This window comes from Tenrec ecaudatus, chromosome 2 (assembly GCF_050624435.1).
Source record: "Tenrec ecaudatus isolate mTenEca1 chromosome 2, mTenEca1.hap1, whole genome shotgun sequence".
NCBI classification, from domain to species: Eukaryota; Metazoa; Chordata; class Mammalia; order Afrosoricida; family Tenrecidae; genus Tenrec; species Tenrec ecaudatus.
This window is the reverse complement of record NC_134531.1, coordinates 37144288-37160655: the sequence shown is the minus strand read 5'-3', so window position 1 is coordinate 37160655 and position 16368 is coordinate 37144288. Positions and strand designations below refer to the sequence as shown.

Sequence of the window (16368 nt, the reverse complement as noted above, 5' to 3'; positions counted from 1 at the left end):
GCCCCCTCCCATGGGGATGGACAACAGAAAAGTGGGTAAAGGGAGACATCGGTCAGTGTAAGATATGAAAAAATAGTAATAATTTATAAATTATCAAGGGAGCTGATACCAAGGGCTAAGTAGAAAGAAAATGTTTTGAAAACGATGATGACAACAAATGTACAAATGTGCTTGACATTATGGATGGATGTATGGATTGTAATAAGAGTTGTATGAGCCCCCAATGAAATGACTTATTTGAAAAAAAATGTTGTGTAATCATCACCACAATCAATTCTTTATTATTTTCTTCATTCTTGTATCCATCGCCGCTCCCCCTGGAACTTCCTACATATAATGCTAAGGATATACTCATCTAATTACTGTCTCTATAGATTTATGTATACATTTTTTTTCTATTTGCTTTAGATATTTGACCTTCAAGACCAAGTTACAGAGTCTCTTTTGACACCCAGTTTGGTGTTTTCCTTCCTACCTTCATTTTTTTTTAAAACCATTTTATTGGGAGTAAATGTAGATATCATATCATTCCATAGTTCAATCACATCAAACAGCAATGCCCCATTGCTACCACAATCACCTTCAAAATATTCCCTTCCTTTTGACCTCCTTGAAACCAGCTCCCCTTTACATCCCCTCCCCCACTGTACCCCCAGGAACCCTTATCTACTTGCTGTCTCTATAGGTTCATCAATTCTGCGTTTCATAGACTGAAAAACAGAAAATCATATAACACAAATTCAAGAGGGCTACTCCAATGAAAAAATATATCTGAAACAAACCTCAATCAAATGTGTGTGCACGTGCACACACACACACACAGAGAAAATGTTGAAACACAGATCAGGCCCAATGTGTTTCAGCGGGAGGATCAGCTGACAAGGTTGTCAAGTGAGGCGTATCATCTTGGTCTTCCATAGTCATCTCTCCAATGCATTCTGTTTGGTAATCAGTCTATTCCCATCCCTCTATTATGGATAAAAGGAAATCACCAGAGGCTTATTTCCTGTTTCTTTGGATCTCAGAACTGTATCTTGGGCCTCCACTGACATCCATAACCTTCTGAAAACCAGACTCTCACAATTTAGGCTCTGATACTATTCCTTCCATTGGCTTTGGAGGAGATGATTTACAATCCTTTGGCGACTGACGATGGCGTGCTTCTTCCTTGTGGACTTTGTTGACATCTTACTTAGATGCTGCTTGGTTGGAAAGAAGCCATTAAAATCCATACTTTGTTTTATTTGATAGCCTGGCACTATCTGATTTCTTCACCACACTTTTCTTTTCTTAAATTAATCATTTTATTGGGGACTCATAGAGCTCTTTTAAAAATATATACATTCATCTATCATATCAAACACCTTTGTAAATTTGTCGCCATCATCATTTTCAAAACATTTTCTTTCTACTTGAACCCTTGGTATCAGCTCCTCATTTCCCCCCCTCCATCCCCCACCCTCTCTCCTTCATGAACCCTTGATAATTTATAAATTATTATTATTTTATCATGTCTTACACTGACCTATGTCTCCCTTTAATCACTTTTCTGTTTTCAGTCCCCCAGGGAGAGGGTTATATGTAGATCATTGTGATTGGTTTCTTCTTTCTCCCCCCACCTTCCCCTTCAATTGTCAAGTGTTCATGAGGGAAGGAGGAAAAAATGAGGAGCTGATACCAAGGGCTCAAGTAGAAAGAAAATGTTTTGAGAACGATGATGGCAGCAAATGTACAAATGTGCTTGACACAATGGATGGATGTATAGATTGTTTTAAGAGTTATATGAGCTCCCAATAAAATGATTTTAAAAAAAAGAAGTGGTGAAGAAAAAAATGAGGGAGGTGCTGTCAGCCATCCAAATAAATGAGGAGTTTGAAAAATGTTTCCAAGAAAGGAATCGCAGAGTTGACAAATGTATTAAGTGTAATGGTGAGTACTTTGAAGGTGATACGGTAATTTTATAAAAAAATAAATAAAAAATTAAGTACATTGCTTTGAAAAAATATGGGGTTTTTTGGGGGGTGGGGGTGGGGGGTTGGTACTCCTTGTATTATTCTGGCATATTTGTGACTGACATTGTCAGTAACTATTTTTGAAAATTTTCCCTGACAACCAACTCTCATTGTTTGTGTAAACAGTGTCCATCTACAAAAGGATTTATTCGGCATAAATGAATAATTCATGTACTGAGATACGCAGCAGTCTACATTAGCCCTATTTCTTTCTTTTTAATGACCTTTTGCTTTCTTCTTGTATGATGTCCTTGAAGTCATTCCACAACTTGCCCGGCCTTGCATCAATGGCATTCAATGCATCAAAACTATTTTGAAGATACTATCTAAATTCTGCAGGGATACACTCAAGTTTGAACTTTCAATCTTATGGATTTGTTTTCATTTACTTCAGCCTCAACTTGAACTCAACATATGAGCAATTGACAGTCTATTCCATAGCTGGCCCCTGGCCTTGTTTTGACTGGTGATATTGAGCTTCATTTTGAAATACATATTGGCATATTGATTAAACCAAGACGGAGACAGAGGAAGAGCCGGGGAGCAGCTGAGGGTTTCCAGGCATTGAAGCATTCTCTCTCATGAAACCATTCTCTCTCTATCAGAGAGAAACCCGTGAAATTTTCATTCTAAAACTCCGATGGCGGAATAACAAATGGGATTATTCGGTGCACTCCCCTTTTGCTTTCTAATGGAAACATTTTTGCAGCAGTTTGAATCCTACGGCTTGAGAAAGTATCAGCAAGCTGGAATTTTGAGAAACAGGGAAAGGGGAGAGGTGCAGTTGTAGGAACAGGCTTCTGAAGACAGTGGATGCATCTGGTGTACCATGTGTGAGGGTGCTGGGCTCGTACTATGAAGCTAGCGGCAACAAGACAAAGAGGGTGGCTAGGACAGGAACGTGTAAGATCGGGAATGTCTGGTTAAGGAATGTGCTCTTTACCTGTGAGCAAGGAGAAGCAAGACGGTGACATGCCAAACTGACGTGGTTTCCTATTAGCCCCACCATGAATGTGGGCAGGTTTTCACATTCTGTATCTCTGCTCCTAAGCCCTCTGACCCTCTGGTCTCCAAACTCTGCTTGTGTTCATGTTCTAACTGCGGCCCCCGCCGCCCCCCCCCCCCCGTCCCTGCCCCTTCACCATTCAGCCCAGAAACCTCCATCCTAATTCTCCTGCTATTCCTTTGGGGAAACCTCACTCAACTTTTTAAAAATCGTTTTATTAGGGGCTCATACAACTCGTATCACAATTCATACGTACATCGATTGTGTAAAGCACATCTGTACATTCATTGCCCTCATCATTCTCAAAACATTTGCTCTCCAATTAAGCCCTGGGCATAAGGTCCTCATTTTTCCCCCTCCCTCCCCATTCCCCCCTCCCTCATGAACCCTTGATAATTTATAAATTATTATTTTCTCATATCTTACACTGTCCGATGTCTCCCTTCATCCACTTTTCTGTTGTCCGTCCCGCAGGGAGAAAGTCACATGTAGATCCTTGCAATTGGTTCCCTCTTTCCAATCCACTTTCCCTCTACCCTCCCAGTATTGCCACTCACGCCGCTGGTCCTAGAGGTATCATCCACCCTGGATTCCCTCTGTTTCCAGTTCCTGTCTGCACCAGTGTACATCCTCTAGTCTAGCCAGACTTGCAAGGTAGAATTCGAGAATTTGGATCATGATACTGGGGAGGTGGGGGGAGGAAGCATTTAGGAACTAGAGGAAAGTTGTATGTTTCATTGTTGCTACATCACACCTTGACTGGCTCATCTCCTCCCCTATATATAGCCCTCTGCAAGGGGGTCTCCAGTGGCTGACAATTGGGCTTTGGGTCTCCACTCTGCATTCCCCACCTCATTCACTATGGTAAGATTTTTTTGTTCTGATGATGCCTTATACCTGATCCCTTCGACACCTCATGATCGCACAGACAGGTGTGCTTCTTCCATGTGGGCTTTGTTGCTTCTTAGCTAGATGGCCACTTGTTTACCTTCAAGCCTTTAAGACTCCAGACACTATACCTTTTGATAGCCAGGCCCCATCAGCTTTCTTCGTCACATTTACTTATGCACCCACTTGTCTTCTGCGATCTTATCATGGAGGTGTGCATGCAATGATATGATTTTTGTTCTTTGATGCCTGATAACTGATCCCTTTGGCACCTTGTGATCACACAGGCTGGTGTGTTCTTCCATGAGGGCTTTGTTGCTTCTGAGCTAGATGGCCGCTTGTTTATCTTTAAGCCTTTAAGACCCAGACACTAATAGTCAAGGTCACTGTCCTGGATCATGAACCACTGGAGGGCAGCACGCATTTGTGAAATTAGTGCCTGATCCTTTTACTGACTCTGGCACTGAACTTCATGCCTTTTGGTGCCTATACCTAATTTCTATGAAATTAAATTCCATTTTCCTGTGGGTTTGATTCAATATTATTCAAAGTGCAGGTTTCAAACTTATTAATTCGGTGGACGAGCAAGCAAAGCAAGCCAAATGGTATAAAATTAGTATTGCGTCCTGCAGTTACAGGACAATTACTTATGATACATTTGCACACATTGGTATATTTCTATACACATATTTGTGTGTTCTCAGTCACAGCATAATTTGTGTTTTCTTACAGTGGCTACAGTCTATAAATATGGGAGAAAAACTTCTCTTTTTTTTGAATATCAGGTATTTTTGCATCCCGATTGTCATTTTATTTTGGGTTAGCATTTATCCACTGCCATCCAGGCAATTCCCACTCATAGTGACCTGTTTAGGATTGAGTATTGCTGCTCACAATGATTTCAGAGGCTATAAGTCTTTATGAAAGGAGATAGCCTCATCTTTCTCCCAAGGAGAAACTGAAAGGTTTGAACTTCTGTCGTTGTGCTTACCAGCCTAATACATAATCTACTATGCCATTGAGGCTTCATGAGCTATCCAACACTGCTGCCATCCAGTTATTTCTGACTCAACGCCAATTTTATCCTTGTCTTGTAGTAGGATTTCTCAACTAGTCCATTTTGGCTCATCAATTGTTGGTCGTGAGTGGGTTTCCTGAGCACTGGAGGATGTGAACAGAGGGCATGGGCTGTACTCACTAGATGCCAACAGTACTTCTCCCTCCCAGTTGAGACAACAGAAACGATCTGCAGACATTGCCAAGTATTCCCAGAGGGCAAAACAACCCCTGGTTGTGAGCTACTTCCCTCTGATGTACAAACCTTTAAAACTGCTTAAGAGAGGTTTAAAGTGACGATCATGATAGAGCCAGCTATAATGGAAGAGCTGGGAATGTTGGTCCCAATATTTCTTAAAACTAGGCCAGGAGCTGACTGTGAACAGACTGCAATTGCACATACATAAGTTCAGGTTCAAGCTGGAGAAAATTAAAACAAGAATCAAAATGTGACCTTGACTATGTCCCACACGAATGTCAAGAAAATCTCAAGTACAAATTTGACGTATTGAACTTCTATCATTGAATATTGATAGAAGACCTGGTGAGCATGGGATGATATCAAGAACACAATATGTGATGAAAGTTAACAGCCATTGAAATGATAGGAAAGAAAGATCAAAGTGAAGGTCAGAAGAGACTCTGAAATTTGCTCAGAACTGTAGAGTAGTCAAGGCAAATGGAAAAGATGACAAGGTCAATGAGCTGAGGAGAAAACTTCAAAGGGCAGCTCTAGAATGTGGAGTAAAATATAATGACATGTGCAAAGACCTAGACTTAGAATCAAAAAGGAAGTACACTCTCAGCATATTTTAAACTGAAAGACCTCGGAAAAATTTAAATCTTGAGTTGAAATGTTTAAAAGCTCTATAGGAAAAATAGTGAAGGATCAGGATGTATCAAAAGAAGATGGAAACAATGCATAGAGTCGTGGTACCTAAAAGAACTAGCTAACAGTGCAGCACTTCAGCAGGCAGCATATGAGCAAGAACCAATGGTGCTGAAAGCACAAGTCCAAGCTGCACTGAAAGCATGAGCCAAAAGCAAGGCTCCCGGAAATACTGGAATAGTTGGAGTGTGTCAACAAGCCGATGGGGCATTGATAGCACTCATTCAAGCATGTGAGAAAATTCAGGTGGCCAACTGACTGGAAGAAATCCATATTTGTGCTATTCCAAAGAAAGATTACCCCAACAGAATGCTTGAAGTATAAAACAATTTCGTAATACATGCAACATAATTTTGCTGAAGATCATCCAACAATAATGGCACCAGTACATTGACAGGGAGCCGCCAGAAATACAGGATGGATTCAGAAGGGATGTCAAACCAGGGATATCACTGTTGCTGTCAGATAGATTTTGACTGAAAGCAGAGAATTCCAGAAAGTCGTTTACTTGTGCTTTATCGACTAGGCTAAGGCATTCGACTCTGTAGACCTTAGCAAACTCTGGATAGTCTTGAGAAGAGTGGGAATTGCGGAACACTGCATTGTGCTCAATGGGAACCTGCATGTGGCTCAAGGGGCGGTTGTGTGCACCAACAAGGGAATACTGCACTGTTTAAAATCAGGAAAGGTGTGCGTCAGGGTTGTATCCTCTCACCGCTCTTAGTCAATCTGCATCCCAAGTGAATTATCAAAGAAGCTGGATTATATAAAGAAGGATGTGGCCTTCGGATTGGAGGAAGCCTTATTAACAACTGGTGGTATGCAGATGATACAATCTAATCTTCAGTATGGATTACAATTTAATGTAAAGAAAAGCAAAATCCTCAAAACTAGGCCAATAGATAACATCATGAAAAAATGAGAAATGATCGACACTGTCAAAGATTTTGTCTTGCTTGGATCCATGACAGATGCTCTTGGAGGCAGCAGTCAGGAGATGAAATGACACATTGCATTGCATAAATCTGACACACAAGTCCTCTTTACAGTGTTGCAAAGCAAAGACATTATTTTGAGAACTAAGGTGCATCTGACCCAAACAATGGTATTTTCAAAGGCCCCATATGAACGTGAAAGTTCGCCATCGAATAAGAAAGACTGAAGAGGAATTGACACCTTTGAATTATGATGCTGGCGAAGAATATTGAAAGCCCCACTGAGTTAGTTAGTTTATTGTGCCAACCTGGCCGATAAACACATGTGGAATTAATTGAAGGGCAGAGGGATAAATGGCTCAGTGAGCCTCAACTTTCTAGTTCTCAGGTCTCTTTGTGATGGTCGGACTAGGGCACAGCTGCCTTAGCCAGTTCCCTGCTTCAGTTTGCAAGGCTGACTTCCTATAAGGCATCCCCAAGGAGAAGCCACATGGAGCTACCCTGATGCAGCCCTGGGTGCTGGAGCAGCCGTGTGGAGACCCCTGCCAGCACTGAGATGGTTACAAATTCACTGACTCGGCTTTCTCCCTGCAGGGGGCATTATTGTGTCTGTTTTGTGAGATGGAGGAGGACTTTGTGGACTGGTGTTGGACATATGGTTTAATGTTGGACTTGTGGGCCTGGACAGCACTGGGTTGGGATATTTTCTGGATGCACCCTTAACCTTTATATAAAACTCTCTCTTATACATGAGTTTCTGTGGATTTGTTTCTCTAAAGTACCCAGAATAATACGCTCACAGATTGTCAAAAGAAGACACAAAACTGTCTTGGAAGTACAGCCAGATTGCCCCTTAGAGGCTAGGATGGCACGTTTCATGTTCTTATGTACTTTGAATATGTTATCAAGAGAGACCAGTTTCTGAACAAGTACTTTACTCTTGGTAAAGGAGAGGGCTGGCAAAAAAAAAAAGGACAACCCTCTACAAGATGAACTGACACAGGGGCTGTAACAATGGGCTCAAATGTAAGAATAATTATGGGATGGTGCAGGACTGGGGGATTCCTTCTGTTCTATACAGGAGCACTATGAGATGGAACCAAATTGAAGGCACCTAATTACAACATTGTCAAAGTCGAATAAGTTTACAGCCAGGTGTTTACAGGCCTCAGTCCAGCTCCATAGAAAGTCTTTAGTCTAGCCACAGGAATTTAACTTAAAACAAAACCTTTAGTCTTCATTCTGACAGCCAAGGTTCAGCATGATCTGGCCTCTGTCTACTTTTCTGACCTTACTTCCTACCATTCTTGTCCTCACTTACTGCATCCTGCCACATGAGCCTCTTCTTTCCTCCTACAACTGTCTGCTCTCACCCCAGGATCTCTGCAATTGATGTTCCCTCCAGGAAGAGACAGGCTGCTTGTGATGGCTAGGTTTCCTGTGCCAACTAGGTCAATAGGAGTATGTGGGCAGAGTTTAATCAGGTCACAGCTTGATTGGAGGGCAACTGAGCTAAATCAAGATGGTCGAATCCCATCTCTTTCTCTTCCTCCTTGGTCATTGAACCAGATACTACTGCGTGAGCTTGTGTGCTGCACTACCTGTGGGCCAAGCCACGTGGATCATGTCACTAGAGCTTGAGGCTCCTTCCAAGACCTGTTTCATCATGCTGCTGATGCATACATCACTTAAGCTTGAGGCTGGAGGATCCTGTCCTGTTGTCTTACCTGCGTTTGAGATCTCATCAGAGCCTATTTCACAAAGCTCCCAGGCTACTGAATTTGCTGACCAACCCTGTTGTCTGCTGCATGTGGGTAGATTCTGCCTGTCTTTCCTGAGGGAAGACTCTGCTGTCTGCTTCCATGACCTTGGACTGGCAGCCCACATGAGTTGAAGGACTTCCAGTTTATTAACTGTGCCATGAAAGTGAGTTGAACTGAGCCCTTACACAAATGTTCAGTAAACGGACAGAAAAGATTTTGCCTTCGAACTCCATCCTCATTACCGATCAACTGTGTGCTTTAGCCTGTCCATCCATAAGCAAAACCAAAAACAGGAAGAAAAGGACCACTGTGATCGGGTCCATTCTGCCTCGTAGCAAACCTGCAGGAGAAGTGTAAAGCTTTACAGGAATAGAAGCCTCATCTTTCTCCCTCAGGAAAGAGGGAGATTCCAGCTGTTGGCCTTTGAGTTCATGGCCCAGCACATAAGCCATTGTGTCCTCAGGGTTCATATCTACAAACATGGGGGGAAATAATGCTCCCCAGCCCCCTATCTACTCCACAGAGATACCAGAAGGTAAATGGGAACTCAGACAAGCCAACAGGTCAATACATGGAGAGGCTGAGCTCCGTTTATAATTATGAAGCCATCTAGCTCAATGTCCTGATGGGGCTATAGCATCACCAAGAAGGAATTAATTAAATAAACATGGAAGAATTTTACAATGGAATATGCTGTAGTTATGAAAGTTAATGATGCAGATCCATATATGTGTATCCTTAAATGTGTCTGTAGGCTTCTAAAGGAGTCCTCTCAGCTGCTAACCAAATGGTCAGCAGTTCAAACCCACGAGTTGCTCCATGGGAGAACGACGTGGCAGTCTGCGTCTGTAGAGGTCACAGCCTGGGAGGACCTGTGAGCAAGCCCACTTTGTTCTATCTACAGGTTGCTGAGAATGGGAATTGACTCAGTGACAATAAGTGAGTGTGCTTTAATAGTAGCTTGTTTGTGTGTGTGTGTGTGTATTTAATAGTAGTTCGTGACACAGAAAAAGCATGTTTACTATGAGCTCATGAATGGGAAAACAATTCTAACAGATTTTATACCAATAGGTTAATAGTGGTTCAGTTCGTATGCCGAGACCACTGATCATTTTCATTTGGATTTTTTAACCTTTCTTCTATTACCTAAACTTGTTTTTCTGGCAATAGGTATTCATTGCTTTTTATATTTCTAGACCACACAAACGCTATCACTTTTCTAGAATCATTGCAATGGTTTCCTTAACTAACTGGGGTCCCTGCATTATGTCATTCCCAAGTATGGCCTTGCCAGTCCACTGATGAAACCCTCCACATGCCCATGGCCTTCCCATCTCTTCCTGAGGGTAAACCCCAATGATCTCCGGTGCCTTTAAAGACCTGAATCAGCCTCCCTCCACCTCACTGTCCCTCAGACCTTCTCTTTCCCACTCCCACAGGCCACGCTGATCTCCTTGCTCTTCCTGAAACTCTCCAGAAAGGCCCCTGAGCTGGAGTCCCAGCATCAGCCTGGAGCACTCTTCCCAGTTAGCACATAGCCACAGAGCTCACCTCTTCTTACTCAGTTGTCACCTTCTCAAGAGGCTTCCTCAGGTGCCCACCCTTCCCGGTCTGACTTCTCTTTAGCATCTCTCCACTGGACACTTGTTGACTCATTGTCACTTTGTCTGTTTGGTTCACTGCTGACCCTGCCTCCGTATATAGAACTTGTTGTTACAGTTGTTTGATGGCACTCACTTGATTCTGAGTCATAGGAACCCTATATATATCCAACTCACAGCGCTCCTATGGACAAGACCCTGCGTGGTCCTGTGCCATCCTCCCAATTGTTGATATGTTTGAGCCCCTTGCTGCAGCCACTGAATATCGTAAGCACTGACTGTTTCTCTAAATGAATCTGTGATATATTATAAAGTAATTTGGGAGATAGAGTCTTCAGAAAACAGGACCACCCCATTTCACCCCTGCCCCCCACAACCTAGTAAGAATAGGAATCTCATATCAGAAAGGTCATCACTAAACTAAAGTTGTTATTAGGGTCTGCACTAAGTGACTTTGTGAAGTTGCTGAGTCAGCCTGGACCTGTTTACCTTTTGTGTGAAGAGGCCTTTGGTCCTTCCTAGCTTGATGAGCTTATAAACTCTCGGTCAACAGACATCTACGGACTGTCTTAGTGTTCAAAAGCCATATGTTCCAGGCAAAATACCAGGTGGGGGAGACAAAGATGAAGAAGCTAAGGCGTGTGTCCTAAATTTATAAAGAGCAAAAGACCAAAACTCGTGTGCATCTTAGGAGTCCGCATAAAGGCACCATTACACCCCCTCTGGTGGTGGTGTCCTTCCCTCCACGCTCCTTACATGTAGAAAATTGTCTTTGCTCCCAATCTGCCATCGAATAGTTAGGTTTTGTGTCAACCTGGCTCAGTTCAGCAGTTGGAATAGCTCCCATGATATGATGTAATCTAATGTAATCAACTCCACATACGAGCAGCCAAGCAGTTGTGGGAAGATTAGGGTGGAGTGTTACCCATTTAATCAGACCACAGCCCTGATGCAATTGGAAGGGTGGTTCATCGGGGTGTGGCCTACTCCTATATGAGTTGATTCTGTGGGAAAGCTCTCTCCCTTCTTGCTGCTTTGGATCCCGCATCTGCCTCTTTGACCTGCCTCCCCTGGGAGCTGTCAATAGCCTGCTACACTGCCTGCCAGTCTTGGATTCTTCTGCTTCTGCCTCCACCAGCTTGTGGTCTTCCTGCTTTCTAGTCCTACTTCCTGGGCAGCTATGCCAATGAGAAAAAGCCTCCAACAACATTTGAGGCAAGGACTTGAACCATACTGGCCTTAGTCACTTCTACAGCTGTGTGAACTACTTTCTTGATATAAAATTCTTTCATATATATGTATACATGTATTCCAGTTTTCTTTTTCTGAAGAACTGAGCCTAAATCAACACCCCACAGGACAAAGCAGAACTGCCCCATTGGGTTTCCAAGGCTATACATCTTTATGGATTTCAGCTGTCTCATCTTTCTCCTGTGGAGTGGTTGTTGCATTGAAACCACTGACCGTTAGGTTAGCAGCCGAGTGCTTAACCATTGTGCCACCAGGGCTCTATATCTAGTGGATCGGGTGGTACATATTGGTATTCAGATTATAAGTAAATGTATGGTCATGTAAAATGTACCAAGGCCTCAGAAGAGCAATTCTAAGGTAGCAGGAATTTAAACAGCAAAGTGAATCATCCCCTTTTAGAGCAATAAAGTGGTGTAAATAACCAAAGCTCAGCTTTACATGAATCCTTACATTGCAAATTGATTGAGCTGTCCACAATGAGAGAGCACCTTGTATGCAAACCCACACCGAGGTCATGTTTATGCAAAACCACACACTTAAAATGCAGGTTTGTCTAGGTTAAGCAGGAGAGAAATTATTTGTTCTTCCTCCTGTTGACTTTCTCATCTTCCAATTATAAAGATTTACAAATTCTAGCTCCTCAATTATTCATGACTTCCTTGCCCAAGCACCGGCAGGAATGGACAGCCAAGCTGCCTCTCCGTGGCTTTCGCTTCCTGTTTCGTTGCTGGGACCAGCAGCGGCTGCCTGTGTCAACAAGTGCAGTCATGTGGCAGGTCCTGCCAGCCTCCTATTCATTTACAGACACCCATCGCAGCTGAAGACCCTATCAAGGAAACAACATCATTCCGCACGCACTCATTGATTCCTTTCGACCTTGACAAAATCGCTAACAGTGAAGGATTTGACAAAATTTCCAGGAAAATATCTTAAACTGGGAGGACACAGCCAGAGAAGAAACAAAGCAAAAGAAACCCACTGCCATCAAGTCAATGGCAACTATTAGTGACCCTCCAGGACAGGCTATAACGGCCCTGTAAAGAGACTCTAAGTCCTCACGGGAGTAGAAAGCCCCAACTTTCTTCCAAGGAGCAGCTAGTGGTTTCAAACTGCTGACCTTTCAGATTGAAGCCCAGTACATAACCACTGCTCCACCAGGCTCTGGGTGGCTGAAGAACTGCAGCCCCTGGGCCAAATCCAGCTGTCTGCCTGTTTTTGTGCACAAGGTGCATGTGGTGTTAACATGTCTGAATGATTGAAAAGTTTTTTTAATGTATTTTTTGTGACATATGAAATTCAAATTTTCATGTTGATAAATAGTTTTATTGGAATCCAGTCAAGCACATCAATTTATCCACAGAGTGGTTGCTTCCACTCTGCAATGGCCAAGTTGAGTGATTGCGAAAGGGAATCAGGGGCTTGAAAACGCTACCTCATTTACTATGGTGCCTGTTAACAGAAAATCCATCACTCACCCTGTGGTCGATGGTTAATCCTATGGAAGTTAAGCACAGCAGAAACAACAAAATAGAAAGAAATAAAAACAACAGCAGCAACAACAACAAAAAATAAAGAAATAAAAGACACTAGAGGCATGGATTCATGGCTCATCACTGTGTGGAAGGTGGGGGAGGTGGTGGTGGTTATTCTCCTTATTATTATTATTATTTTTCTTTCTGAGTCTAGGATATGCTTGAGTAGTAAGAGATATGGGAGTTTTTGCTGTCTTCATTCTCTGATGCTTGATCACTGCAGTCTTAAACTAACCAACCAACCAGCCAACCAACCAACCAACCAATGAACCACCAGTCAACCAACCAACCAGCTAACCAACCAAACAACCAAACAACCAGCCAATCAATGAACCACCAGTCGACCGACCAACCAGCCAGCCAACCAACCAACCAACCAATTAGCAAAAACCTATTCTAATAGCTAGGAAAGTTTCCCTCTGGATGTTTGTTCTCGAATTCTGTACTCTAAAGCCTTCAATTCCTAAGAATGGGCCTCAGGGCAGTGAAGCACAAAGAAAACTCTACAGACCAGCTAGTGGTCAGTTCAGTCACAACAGCCTCCAGCAATTAGGTGTGGAGGAAACCAGTACCAATATCTCCTTCCGTGTGGGGTATAGGCATATGTCCCAACCCAAGTTTTATTAAAATCATCCTGAGAAGTAGAAAGTAGTGCCCACCTCAGGCTTTACTGTACCCATTTCTGAGGTGAAGCAATGAGGCCCAATTGGAGTGAGTAACTTTCCTGTGGTCATCTAGCAAAGCAATAAGAGAATAGCTTTCCTGACCTTCAGGCCCAGACTTAATCCACCAGAATCTGCCCTGCCCACAGTCTCTGGATAGGACTCAGTGGCTAACTAGAAGGTTCAATGTTTGAGTTCACCAGAAGCACCTAAGGAAAAGGTCTGGCAAGATACTTCCAAAAAAACCAACCACTGAAAGCTTGACAGCGTATAACTCTACTCGGGCACACAAGAGGTTGTCAGGAGCTCAAAAGAACCTGATGGCAACTAGATTTTCACGGCACAATATTTGGAGGCGGATAGGAATTTTCAAAGGGTTGGACCTTTTGTAGACAGCAGGTATATTGAACTTGCTGGAGATTTTGGAAGAAGCTGCTTCCAGTCCTTGGACTGATTCCCTGCTGACACCCTCTCCCTTGTGTCCCCTCCTCTCACTGCCGCAGCCCACCAGGGGCCTTGCTACCCAAGAGAAGAAGCCCCAGGGACGGAGTGGTTAACGTGTGGCGGTAACCTGAAAGCGATGGAGCAGCAGTTGACTCTTCAAGGTGTAGGATCCCAAAGGATGCATCAACCTGACAAGGCGCGCGCGGCCATGAAATTGATTCTGATGCAAAACACAGGACGAACTCACTGCCCTTGCATCCATTCGGACTCACAGCAAGCCTACAGGACAGGGCAGAACTGTCTTCTTCGAGTTGGGAGGTTGCAAACCTTTACAAGAGCAGAAAGCTTCGTCTTTCTCGTGCAGCGTGCCTGGTGGGCTCAAACTGCCCACCTCATGGCCATGACCCTCAGCTCAGTACTTAATCCATGATATCACCAGGGCTCCTAAAGGCTTTGTTAGCAAACCTTAAACGATGAGCGATGATGCTTCAGGAGTGAGGGTTGCCCACATGTCAATGGTAAGATCTCCCTCCTACACATCTAGAGAGACTCGCTTCCAAATAAAAAAGATTTCCTAATAGGAGTTAGCAAGGTGGCTTCCTAATGGCTCTTGACCCCAGGTGGGAACTTGATAAACACCTCAAACGGAATCAGAACCAGACTTTAAGCAAGAGATCCTCAGGAGACTCGATCACTGGCCACAACTCCCACAGCTCTCCTGAGTGCTGAGCGAAAAGTGCTCCCTCCTGCCCTCTATGGGCCAGAGGCTTAGCTCACATGTCCACACGTCCTACACAGCAGCTTGGTCCTGACCATTGGTCAGAGGGTTGGGCGTCTTATTCAGTCTCTGGTAAGATGGATTCATTTTCTCAAAAGACAAAGGGGGTGGAGGAGGTTGTATATCATCTTGCTCTGTCATTTCTTCTGTGCGTGTGACAGGAACAAAACAAAGCAGAAAAACAAGCCTAGCCTCACATCCCCTGTGGATACACAAAAATAAATCTACTGGTGGCCTTTTGTACCAAGAAAGAGCCCATGTCCCTATGAAGGGCCTTGAGATTCAGAGCCAACTGAGGTGATTGACCTTCCAGGCTCTTCTTCTCAAGGCCAATAAACCAATTACCACGGACTGAGCTGAGTATAACCCATAGAGACCCCATGTGGGTCAGACACATGAGTTTCCAATGGCTGATGGTCTTAAGAACTAGGTTACCTTTCTTGCAAGGCACCTCTGGATGCACTAAACCACCAGCCTGGGATTAACCCTTTGTGTCACTGAAGGCAATAAGAAACCCAGTAAAGTGGATCCTCGAGACACAATCCCGACCATGTAGAGGGGTGTGTGGTACTCACTCAAGGTTCGGATGGTGTCACTTGGCTGGCTGAGGGGACTGGGACCATGGGGATTTGTGGCCCTCACAGCAAACTGGTAGTTGGTATCTGGAATGAGGCCTTTGATAACCATGGAATCCATCTGGATCTGTTCTTTGATTAAGGTCCAATTCTTGTCGAAATCTGGCCTTTAATGAGAAAATAAAGACAAGGGAAAAAGAAAATAGCAGTTCAGAAATATCAGAGACAGGTGAAGTTAGCTGGCTGCGTCAGCTGCCAGCATTGGAACTCCAGAGACAATACTCATAAAAATGAGTTAGCATTTCCTCTCTCAAAAGTAGTCCTGATTTTAAATCATGGGTTATCATTTGTAAGTCCCTGCCAATACGTGCCAGTAGATCATTTTTAGGGCCTCTGGAAAATGCTGTTTAAAGATCGTCCGCTTGCTGTCCGTCAGCCGGCCTTGATGCTGATGGAAAGACTGCCCACACAGCAGTTTAATGTCAGGGACTCTCCTTCCAGATGTTTCTTAAACAAGCCTCTCCCCAGCAAGGCTCCCCCCTCCCCAGAAGTCAAGGGAGCACAGACCCCGTCTCATCACCATCTCTTCATCAAATAAACACATAACGTCGTCTAGGATGACTCGCTACACGAATTCCCACGAGGAAATTGCAGAAGTTGCTCGTTCATGGCCTTTCTGACACTTAAGCGATTGTACAAGTGTCTCAACTTGCTGAATTTTCACACGCCCTCCTGGGACCCGGTAGAGAAGGCAGGTCTTTGCTGACGTCTTCCATGTGGGAGGCCATATATCGATGGTGAGAGCGCGCGCTCTGCAGCTGGACAGAGCTGAGTTCAAATCCTGACTCAAAGAGTGACAGACGAGCTGCGATTTAGTGCCGTTACGCGATAGCTTTCTCATCTGCTGCATGGCTGACTAGAGGCTCAATGAGCTCTGCTTACCGTCAGCATAGCATGACCGAAGGCGAGTAGCGGC

At 43.8% G+C, this 16368-nt stretch overlaps 1 protein-coding gene across 1 annotated transcript in view; it reads right to left on the bottom strand.

Annotated features, from left to right (window-relative positions):
• The window catches only part of EGFLAM (EGF like, fibronectin type III and laminin G domains), a 230127-nt gene that overhangs the window by 72597 nt on the left and 141162 nt on the right, over positions 1 to 16368 (bottom strand). Inside the window, exon 6 of the mRNA XM_075540955.1 lies at positions 15393 to 15559. Within this exon, the coding sequence (XP_075397070.1) occupies positions 15393 to 15559 (167 nt within the window). The remainder of the gene's footprint in view (positions 1 to 15392; positions 15560 to 16368) is intronic.